General features: G+C 34.0%; 1 protein-coding gene across 1 annotated transcript; it reads right to left on the bottom strand.

Annotated features, from left to right (window-relative positions):
* Positions 1 to 4,143: 4,143 nt before the first annotated feature.
* LOC129226556 (uncharacterized) lies at positions 4,144 to 10,977 on the bottom strand. Its single transcript, XM_054861168.1, has 2 exons — positions 10,659 to 10,977; positions 4,144 to 4,543 (listed from the first exon to the last, which is right to left on the bottom strand). Exons 1-2 carry the CDS (start codon positions 10,668 to 10,670, stop codon positions 4,286 to 4,288), a joined length of 270 nt encoding a protein of 89 aa, XP_054717143.1. The 5' UTR covers positions 10,671 to 10,977; the 3' UTR covers positions 4,144 to 4,285.
* Between the last annotated feature and the right edge of the window lie 1,377 nt (positions 10,978 to 12,354).

Genomic DNA, 12,354 nt, shown 5'->3' with positions numbered 1-12,354 from the left:
TCTTATTGGTTGGCTCTCTTTGGTATAAATACCGGTGTCCACTTGGTTGTTGTTAGTTCTCTCGGAACTTCTGGTTGTGTTGGTGAGCTTTTTGCACTGATGAAGAGGCTCCATTGTAGCCTTGAAATAGCTATATGCTATATTTTTTCCAACATTTGTGCTTTATTTACGTTGTTTTTTCATCTTAATCATATTGTAGCACAAAGCTTATATGATAATTTTTCATTTTTTATCATAGTTAAGGATTTTCAAACAATATTCGCCTACAGAAATCTCTATGTATAAAGAAATGAAATTACAAGAGTTTACTCTTAAGTATTTAATTAATCACGAATAAATTAGGTACAAATATGAATATTAAACATTCTTTAACAATTAATTCATAAAATCGTTCATGACTCGTCTGTCGACTTGACTCGTTCACGACTCGACATGTCTCCACTGTTCAAAACACAGTTTTGAACATTCGAGTTAAATTTTACGTGTGAAACTAACTAGATTTTCCCTTATTTACTAGTTTTCAGCTATCCATATCAGCTCCAATTTCTTATTATCCTGTTTGTATTAAGCACGTATGGGGAAGGACGTGACCTTATAAATGTGTTGACCACATATGATGGGAGGGGCGGGGCCGGGGGGGGGGGGGTGACCTTATGTCAGTCGTCAAAGGGTGGTGCAGAGCCGAAAAGGTTGAGAACCCCTGTACTACATCACTAAAATGATATTATATGCTTCGAAAGTAGAAATTTGATGTATGGAAACGACTCCGAGTTGAACCGGATTTTTCTTGGGACAGGAACTTCGAAAACATCCAAAACATGGGGGAACGATCAAGAGCGAGTTATTGATCGATCTGATTGACACTTGACTGGTCTATGTTCATTAGAACTAAACTTCAACCTACGGAACATAAAACTAAAATTATAGTTTTAGAAGCAATTTCACCTCAAAACAATGTAAGTAAAAATCCGTTTGCTTAAAAGATTATTAATCAAAGTCACATCTAAAACAAAATTTATCAGACAAAACGAAGGCACTTCCTTGTGAATGAACTGCAGCAAGTTGAATTCGAATTATGTAGGCAGGTCCGTTTTCAAAGTTTTTCGAAGCAGGAAAGGGGATTGGAGGGAGGGGGCAAAGGGTATGAATGCAATACATTTTATAGGAAAAAAGAATCAAAATACAAGCAAAAATGCATAACTACATTACGTTTTGAAAATCCAGAGGGGCCAGTAGCCGCCCCCCGCCCCCCACCGATTTCCCTAATGACGGGTCTGTATGTAAGGTAATTTAAAATTGAGAAATGGGGGCGTCATGACGAGAATCTTACCGCTTTCAACAAGAATATTAGTAAACAATGAATAAACTAAAATGGAATGTGTAGCTACGGAATGCAATTTTGAAGCAACAAGAAATAAATTTTGACTTCCTAGAGAAGAAAACCTAAGGACTTAAATATTTGGTTTTAAAATCAGTAATAAAAAGTGGTACCAACATTTGAAATAATTAGCTTCGGTAAAATACAAGCTTCTTGAAACTTTGGTGAAGCAAATAGTTTAGCATAATGAGCAATAGAAAGAATAACCACAGGTTTAACTCGTTGAAATAAATTGAGCTGACGTAACTATTGAAGTATTACATCTTACTTCCTTACAATTAGAATGTTTATTAATTGGCTAATGAACACGAATTAAATCAAATCATTTGTTTTATCAATTTTATCCGCGTGAGATTATTTGATTAGAAAAACAAAAAATCACCATTTAGTAATGGCATGTTGAGTATTAGCACTTTTATTCTAAACGCAACGATGGACTGAAATTACAGGTAATGCTTTTGAGTATTTTAAATTAAAATCAACATTAGAAGCAATAAAATGGCGAAAGGACTCTTTTTGTCGAAAAATAGGTAAGGCAGAAAATTTAAACATTTTCTTTAGAAAGAAATAACGTTAGAAAGTGAATGTTTACTCAACACAGCTAAGTTGTTATATTTCGATACTTTAATTTAATTACTATTTGATGGACATTAGAAAATCCATATTAAGAACGCAGCCGACTCCTGGTTAGACCAACCAAACAGCATAAAACCAGTGGTCAAACTGTCATGGCGGACTACTGGAAGTGCAATAGAATTCCATACCCAGTAGTCGGCCACCCCTATAAGAATAATTGAGTCGAAAAAGGAGTTTGTTTTTTCGTTCAAATATTATGTTATACCATCCATTAAATCAAAAGTAAAATCAAATTTACAGTAGAATGGAAAAGTAGAGTACTTAACTTTTAAAGAAGATGTACTGTCTGATATTTTAACGCGAAACTTTACTTGAATTTGCGCATGCGTCAGGTCTCTTCTGATTTTATTAAAACAGGGGTGATAACAAGAAGGAAGTAACGAGTAAGCAAAAATTGAATGCATCGGGAAGTGCGCTTCCTTAAACCATCACCCCCTTTTTCAATTGGAACTGTTCGCAGCTGCTAGTCGCGGAGTTCGGGAACAGACAGTGTCTTCTTAACAAAAAAATAAGCTGAATCGCAAACTAGGATGACAAGCACATCATTTTGAATAAAATGACTCGTTACTACTTAAGAAAAAGTACCCTCAAATTAATTGATATTTAATGATAATTAGGGATAGGTAAATGAATGTGGGAATGCGTCATATCCGATTTTGAGTTTTTCATATACTATTTATATGCAGTTTTATATCCATGTGGCCGACTACTGGAGACTGATCGACTACTGGAGCTTACTTTATGAATTAAAAAAGATTTCTACAGCAAAATGTTTTTGAGTTACAACAGACATAGACGTGCGCACGGGGGTCACCAGGGGTACCTTGGTACCAACATTAGCACTTAAAAATGAAAGTTAATTCGAAAGTGGCAAAAATTTTACATTTTATAGGTTCATTAATTTCTTACCTCATACGCTTTAAAAACGCATTTTCACTCACAATATTTGAAAATTTTCCTTCAGCGAGCAAGTATGGGAGCCTTTCCAAGCGCAATTTCAACCTCTTGGTACAGTGGTACCCCCCTTTCTGAAGCCCTGCGCACGCCTATGATAACAGATACGTGCTTACACGCCTAGGCATATGCGTACAGACGTACCAGTAACGACAAATTAGGCACTTGGCAAAACGGGCTCGGAGTTGGTAAAATGGATGACTTGAATGACAACACTTATCGTCGCTTCAGAGCAAGAGTAAACCATTTAGGAATAGAAGTAAAGCCCTGGTTTCCTAGAAGCGAAATCACCGAGCTTTGGCGTCGCTACTCGGCGTGATGCTGAAATCAAAGTCAAGTGATTCCGGCGTGGCCACTCACGAAGTCGATTTAGCTCGGGCGCGCATGCGCAGAAGAATCAAGTTTTCCTCTCGGCGAGAAGCGACGCCGAAGGTCGGCGGTTCGCTCCTAGGATCCCAATGCTTTAGATGCCCAACTCTTGCTCTGAGGCGACGTTTTGTAACTGAATACAAAGCACAAAAATTTAGAAAAAACTCAAAAATAATTTTGGGTGATTACAATGAAAATTTAGGCTACAATTTCAGTGTGAAATGTTTTGTAAATGAAATACTTCTTTTATTGAATATGAGGAAGTATCAAGAAAACGCATAGCCTGGCTCTGACAAGTTGACTTCCGATTGGCTGAGGCTTAAACGATTCGATTTGATAAAATAGAGGTAAGGAGAGTTGATTAGCATTGCAGATAGCAATTATTGGCGTTGTGCCAGCCAAAGGATTTCTCGTCTTCCAAGGCAAACATAAATGAGCAAGTCCAAGCACCTTTTGACCAGAGCCAGATTATACTGTCGTACTAAGCGCAAAAGTTGTATCTGCAGCCGAGTTAAAAATGAGAAGTTGCCATTTAAAGTTTTTCGCTGCCATGATTTGATTCAGATGCAACATTTTCGGATTTTATTAAAAAATATAATCCGTTGACAAATGACCACAAAACATTGTATTTAGGTGAAATGTGCCACGAAAAAACACCTGGTGACTTAATTTCGAAAAAAAGTGCATACACGCCTTTTGTGCTTTAGCACGGCAGTATACTTTCCTGTAGTGTTTTAAACTCACTTATTGTTTTCGAGAAACGAGAATCATTACAATAACAATAGCTTGAGATAAGCAGATCAAATAAAATCAACATTTTTTTATTCGCATTCATTTGCAATAATAAGGGTATTTAAAAACATCCAAAGTCATTAACATAATGCATCAGTTACAGGAGCATTATAAACATCTCGAAATTTCCAGCACAGCCCAACGCAAATGAAGTCATCATCTGCCTCCACCACCTCCACCGCCTCCATTGGCGCCACCGCCAGCTCCGCCGCTGATACCGAAGCCAGCCCCGGCTCCGGCGTCACCACCACCTTGGCCACCTCCGCCGCCTTGGCCACCACCTCCTGCTCCGGCTCCACCGCCAATGCCGAATCCTGCTCCAGCTCCAGCTCCAGCATCACCACCACCACCACCGCCTTGAGGCAGGGATTCGACTGCGACACTTGCCAGCACGATGACAGTGAAGCAGAGAATCTGCAACAAAAGAAAATAATGATGAGTTGTCTATAACACAAATACCAAATATCTTGTCTCGGCATCTGGAGACTAAAGTTTCAGCTTTATTGGAGACCAGTGGCACCCGCACGGCTTTGCCCGTAGTAGAAAATTAAAAGGTCTTTTGGTTCACCTGTATATTTACAAATAATGTATGATGAATTTCTCGCCAATAGGCTTGCCCATGTTACGGTTCCACGTTATGATAACTTGGTAATTTACTCGTCCATCTTATGATAATTTTGCTCCGGAAAATGTTCTTAAAATTGGAATAGAAAAAGAACAAAATCGAATTTTCGAAAAATCGCTTCGAGGTGCACACCTCCATGCTACAAACTAATTCTGTGCCAAATTTGATGAAAATAAAAAAAATAAGTATATACATAAACAAATCGATGACTAATAAGTAACTTTGAAAATAACGTCAATTTAGTGCAAATGAAAAGTAGCAAAAAGACCGATTTTTGGAGCAATTTGCTTCCTTTGTCAGTATCAAACCAAGAACTGAAAAATTCTATCGTCTGATAAAAATTTAAATGCAATGATGACGGCTACAACTTTAATCAGGACTCAGCATTTTCTAAGCAACGATTAACCAGAAAAGAATAAGGGAAAGGCAAATTCAATAGAATATTTTGCAGAGTAGGAAACATATGCTTGACTGTAAGCAGAACTCTTATGCAGAATCTGTCCAAGTTCTCGATTCAAATGATTTCATTTTTAATTTTGTCTGGTGATCCCTTTTGACTATCTCTAACAAAAGTTAAGATTAAGTTTAAAAAAAAACCCCTGATTGCCGCTCTCATATTAAGATGAATCTCGCGAGTCAGAACACTGACATGATAAGTTCTCTAGAAACTTCACAGTTATTTTTTCTTATACCACGGGTAGAGAGGAAAATTCAACTTTCAGTGACACAATTATATAAAACTATGCATACTGGACTATTATATACATCACAATAATTAGGGAAACATTTCAGCAAGTACTTCATAAACATACTTTTGAGAAAATGAAACATGAAAGATAAAGTTAAGTTTTGCTAAACTTACAATAAATAGCCGTAACTAATGGAATTTTACCTTAGTTCAAGTTACTCTAGTAACAAAAGTACGCGGATTCCAATGATTAAAATTTGGTATTATCTAAAAGACACTTCAATATGTTACGTAAAAAAATGAGTAAATTAAGAGCATTTCCTCATGTTCAAACAAGCATCTGAAATTGAGGAAAAAATGTAAATTTCGGAAATTTTTGACTTTTTAAAGTACGATTTCATTGTCAAGGAATTCAAAAATAATTACTATATTAGAGCAGACAGTTACTTATAGATAGTTTTAAATCTAAATCCTTTTTGCTGTTATTTTTCCATTAGAGTGATTTGAAATCTGAATTAAATTAGCAAATTTTCAACTTTGTTAATATCTCAGGTTCAAAAAAAAAAAAAAAAAGCTACGAATAAAGACTAAAAGAACATACTGAGTTTAAAGATTAAGAAAGAGGACCATCTCGTCTAATTCTCAATAGCATTTGAGATTGGGCTATGAGTTTGAGGAAATTTGTTTTATCCATGAATAACTATATTTGACGAAATACACCCATTTATTTCAACCGTCCTACTGCGACGTTCTTTGAAACAGAAGAATTCTTTTATTAGCGAAACTCGTCTATTTTAGTTATCTGTTCAGAACAAAAATTGCCTGTTAAACAACATTTGCCACACAATGAATCTAATTTTCAATGGAAAGCAGATGACTTTTCTTTCTACTATCAATGGCAAAAATGCATATTATAGCATATTGATGAAACTATCAAACTATTATCTGCCAGAACAAGTATGCATACGACATACAACAATCCACTTATAACTGCAAGATATTTTCTCCTTCTGCCTGCTACAATCACAATTTTTTTGTCTCATGAATAAAACTTATCAATCTTGAAAGTTAGGCTCAATAACAATTTATTGAAGTACCCATAGCTGTCTTGGAGATATAAAATCATCATCGTTTCAGCTCAATTAACAATTAAACACTTAAATTCTTAGTCTCAGATTTATCTCAATCATCAGTGAAAGGAGCATATGTTTGAAGAGAAATAGTTTAGAGATCAGGCTAAATCCAACATCAATAACTTCATTTGTTTGTTACATATGTATAGCAACTGTTTGTGGCTGGGTAATGTTTTTCTACACATTGATTTTATGCATCGATATCTTTTCAGATAAGTGAATTTTTTATTAAGTTAGTGAACCCACTTGGACCGTTACTATAGCACACATGACCTATAAAAGATGAAGTCTGGAATTTATTGAAATAAATTAATGAAAGTACTATTAATGTCTTCAACTAAAGATATAAATTTTATCCACTAATTGTTTTCTAAATTTCACACTATGCCACACTGTAACAAATTTCGGAAACGTTTCTGGATATATCGGAAACGTTTCCGAAATAATAAGAATCCTTCATCCAATATCGAACTCCTCATTATTCAGAAAGCTTTTTGTTATTTCAAAAAATCTAGAAACGGAAGTGAGGCGCAATGCTTCGAAACGTATTTTATCCTTCCAACACTGGCGCCAGTGAGTCGAAAATAACGAGAGCTTATTTTTTCCTTTATCTATGGTTGCTGCAGTCAGCAACTGTTTAGCATTGGATTGCTTGTTATTTCATGTCTAGAGAGTAGTAAATTGTGTCGAAACTAATTTTACGCCTTTAAATTTTGGGCTGCCCTTGATTTTTTAGACGATGTACGCAGCTATTAAGTTAGTTAATAACGATTTGCTTCTTTACAATTTCCAGTGCGACCATGATTACATATATATTGTGTGTTCAAGCGTGAATAGTTTCAACACCCGTTTTTATACTTAATGAAACGAAACCCTTTGGATTACTTATCCAGTTGTAATGGAGGTGCTTAGATTTTCTTCCGCTCATGTTCACTTGTAAGTATTAATGAATATTTTAAAACATGTTGTTATATACATTTATATTTTTGTTGATTTGCATTTAATGAGGCTCCAATTGTAACTGTTTTTGGGTTTATCGAATTAATTTAAAGTTATCCTACATACCTATGTGCGCAGTGTACTATTTGTTGTAACCAATATAAACTGATTAATTACGCAAAAGAAATAAGATTTATATTTGAAAAGCAATCACAGAAAAGTTATTTCGAAATACTTGGATATACATACATTGATTCAAAAAAAAAAAAAAATCAATTGTTTAATTCATTAAAAATATAGTAATGCAAATGTTTTTTAGTATTGTAATATGCTTCAGAAAAAATGTGCCAGTATTATTTATCTTTTTTTATTATAATTTATTCATTTATTTAACAATATTTATACCATTAGAAAATGGCCCAGTCATCTATTAGTAAGCAACATAGTTATGCAATTAATGCATGTGCTTATTCATTTTGTTAAATGTGGTTGACAATAAAAATTCCTTGACATTAGTTCGGTAAATAACATTTCCTTCGTGGATATACTAGTTTAATATAGGACAGTCAGGAGGAATGAGTCAGTGGCAAAAATGGAACAGCTGCATTTACAAGCCGAAATAAAAAGAAATATTATTTCATGTCATTGTTTTAAAAGTGATCATTTTTTGAATACTATGTTATTAATATACAATGTACATATGGGGAGACGACGAGGGGCGTTCACCACGCAGACAGCCATTGACATTTTCAGGAATTGCTTTTTTTAAGGGGGGGGGGGCGCTTTATAGCATTTTATGGGTGCACCATCACTCTTATGGTGTGGGGGGGGGGGAATCTCGTATATATGAAATGGAGTAATCAGGCAATAGAATTCAATGTTTTAATAAATAAAATATATAATGCATTTTGCGCACATTGTAAAAAATAAAATCAGTAACCTATTTTGATTAAGTATTTATATTTGTGATGAACTGGAAAAGGGCAAGAACAGAAGAATCAACCCGGATGGTTCCAACAGGAGGACTTGGTGTCATATTTAAATTCACCAATTTCTCTGTTGGCACTTTTCGGTACACTTTGTTCGTCAGAGAAATAGACTTGAGGTGAACGAATTCCGGAACGCGAAGGGAAGGTAAGTTCTGTCAAATTTTATCCGAAAATAAAAGCTATCAAGTTTGATACAAGATATGTTTTTAAGTTCTGCATTAAAAATACAACATGTTGATAATTTTGTCTTGAAAATATTGAGAGAAAAACTGAAGTTTAAGATTGTTTAACAAACAATCCCACTTTTGAGAAAGTACCCCCCTCCCCTCCCCTGACGATTTTGTGATTAGGAATGAAACTACTATATTATTTCATAAATTTTCAAAAATTTATAACTGTGCATATGTTATGCTGTTAACCATGCTATTTGTCATTAGAAATTCAGAAAAAAAAATATCCACGAATGATTCTAAAATTGCTTGTTTCATTGCTGTTAGATATGAAAGAATTGAAACTGATATGGTATGCAATACTATAGTAAAGAATTATATTTTAGAAAAAATCACGGAAAAAGGATTCAGAAATTCTCGGAAACGTTTTTGAAAATTGTTTGGAGAGTTCTGAAATACTCGGAAACGTTTTCGAAACTTTCATGAACCGCAGCTGCACGATATACTCAGAAACGTTTCCGGATTTTTTTACAGTGCAGTACATTTTTTCAAAAAATTTTAATGAATGTTAGATATACTTCTTTTCAAATACTGCTTTTGTATTTGAAATACAACTTCAAAAGTAAGATTGTATGTAAAAGTAAAGATAAGATAATTTTATGGCACTTAGCATGTTATTGGGTCTGAATTTCAGCAAAGCTAATACATTCCTTAAAACTTGAGATTAAAAGATATAATGTTTAATTATGAGAAAACTGGAATATTTTCGGTTTTTAAAACACGGTCAGAAGTTAACTGTATCAATCTTGAATATTTTACTCATGTCAGATGAATTGCCCTACTCCATAAATTACAACTATATATAACTTTTATGCTTTGATTAAATAGTTAATAAAATACAAGCCTTCAAAAATGCAACATTTAGCATTTATCAGAATGCTGTTCAATTTGACCAATTTTCAATCGCATGTAACTATTAAAAAAATATTAAGCCAAATAATTTTAGATATTTTTATATTGGCATAAAAGGAACCTGTATACCAAATTTCATAAAAATCTGTTACCATGCGGCCATCACATTTTTATGAATTTTGCTCATTTCGTATGAAATGACTCTTATCGAAAACGCTTTTGAAATCAATTTCTCACAATGGGGTTGTTTCCTTCAGTCAAAAGTACTACTTTTAGTCACTGAAATGGATAGAATGAGTAAAAAAAAATAACATGGACCCAGAAAATACTTTCATTTTCCACAACAGTTATTTTTTAATTAATTTTTTTAAAAGTCCGATTTTGAAAACAAGGCGTGGTCTTTATGACGTCACAAATGATGCAATTTGGCTCACCTTTCTACCACGTTTCCACCTTATGATAATCAAGGAGCGAATTAAATATTGCGCTCTACGCTTGCTATTAACCATATCGTTGCCAGTACACGTGAGTAAAGATGCGAATTAAATATTTTTCTCCGTGAATGGCAACACTGAATGGCATTTCATCATTTGTGATGTCACATGACAGAAACGTAAACAATGAAAGCGCAATGATTTAAGTAATTTTTAAAAATATCAAACTTGAACAAATTGTTTAAAACATGGTCAGATCCTATATTTTTAAGCATGCTCTTTCAGAAAAAAATACTTTTAAAATTTTGGAAACGACCTCATTTCATAAGTTTTTTTTTTCTTCAAAATACAAGCAATGTGCAAAGCGTAAAATATCACTGTCTTTACAAAAAAAACATTAGAGTTTTTGAATTATGCTACCTTAAAATGAATTCTGAAATTTCTGAAACATTACAGCAAGAAATTCGATTTGTTAAATGAACCTCCAGACATAGTTATACATTGTGTTTATGACAAAGTAAATTAACGTAGAATCAAAATAGGATAAGCAATTTGCCATTTTATGGCGACCAAAAAATGCTGAAATTCATTAGTTCTATACGATTTAAAAATTTATAACAATTGAAAGTGTGTACTTACAAACCGTCTCATGGTTATCTCTAGGGTAGAAACAACAATTTTTCCAAGTAAAATAATCCTCAGCAAGCTCCACAATTTTTAACGATGCGCCAGTTCACCTTTTATAGCAAAAAACTATTTACAGCCAATAATATCGTGTGATTTAGCGAACAAAATTTTTAGAAGATACATTAAAATTTTACCTAAATTACTACTTTTGTCTAGTAACAATAAAAAGTGCCTTGGCGTGTTCAAAATTTCATTGTATATGTTGTCCTTAATATCATTTTGAACGCAACACTTGTTTTTCCCGCAAAAACTACATTTTATTTGTTAGCGTCTGGTTGTCACATGATACGGATGTGATGTCTTTGTTTTTTTATTACCAATGGGAGATGGGAAACAGTATTGGATTTGAAACTATGAAATTGTTTGTCGTCTTTGTGTAAATATCGTGAATAAAAGAAGGAAGAAGAAGAAAAACAAAAAAGGCGCTGTAATTGAAAAGCAGGAAATGTGTGCAAAGCAACAATGAGAAAACAGTTTTCTAATGTGAGAACGAGGTTTTAGGTCGAAAAATAAATCAGTGCGTGATGTTTTTACACTTTCTAGAATGATCCCGAATTACGATTACGGTTGCAGCGCTACTTTGTGAGGTTTATTTATTTAGTTTGGGGGAATAAAGGCGTTTCCTTCAGCCAAAAATATTACATTTAGTCACTAAAATTGATAAAATAAACAAAAAAAAAAAAAAAAAAAAAAGACGTGGAGCCAAAAAAAACCCTTTTATTTTCTCGACAGTTATTTTTTATTTATTTTTTTACGTCTGATTTTGGAAATAAGGAGCCATTCATGAACTACGTAAGGGTCCTGAGGGGGTAAGGGGGGTATTTTCTACATACCCTTACTTTGGGGGAGGGAAGGATTTTACAAGTGGATATTTTACACTGGAAATCGCGAGGTCCAGTGGTTTGGCCGGGATCCTATTTTTATTTGCGTCTGGAAGGTAAAACACGTATTAGGATGAGCTGTTTTTTTATTTGTTTTACAAAGAATGAATAGTGTAAAAAAAATAAAAGAATCGCACTATGTATGGCATGTCTTATTTTTAATTAGCATCACATCATATACAAAAAAATGTCGAAAAAACATTTAGTTTAGATTCCAACTTTTTAGTATACACAAAAATGATTTTTAAATAATTTTATAATAGTGAATTTGATAACGATTCCAATGATTTAAGATTAGTTATTTTATTATCTGATGAACGAAATGGAATCTTACGTAAGAATAGGGAGGATAGGTTTGAAAAATTTTAAGAACCCTTACAGGGGCGGGGAGGGGGTTCGAAAATTGGCAAAATCATCCTTACGTAACTATTGAACTGCCCCCTAAGGCGTAGTCTTTTTGATGTCACAAGTGATGTTCTTTGGCGCGCTGAATGTTTACGCATTGTTAAGAAAAAGGTTGCCACACTCAACAGTAATATTAAGAGCAATCAAAGGAGAATTTTTAAGGAAGGCATTTCTGAAGCAACCATGAAGTTCATTACTATCGTTGCTGTGTATTAGGGCTAGAGTCGCTATATAGACAGGCCGACGCATCAGCTTAAGTTTAGCCATTTTGGATCGGATTTTTCATTGTTGCACTGATAGTTACCCCAGCAAAGTTTCGGATTTCGCCAAATTTGCCTAAAATAATACGCGATAACTTGCCA

Source organism: Uloborus diversus, chromosome 7, assembly GCF_026930045.1.
Source record: "Uloborus diversus isolate 005 chromosome 7, Udiv.v.3.1, whole genome shotgun sequence".
In the NCBI taxonomy this organism is placed as follows: Eukaryota; Metazoa; Arthropoda; class Arachnida; order Araneae; family Uloboridae; genus Uloborus; species Uloborus diversus.
Note: the sequence above shows the minus strand (reverse complement) of the source record. Positions and strands in the feature narration are given on the sequence as shown.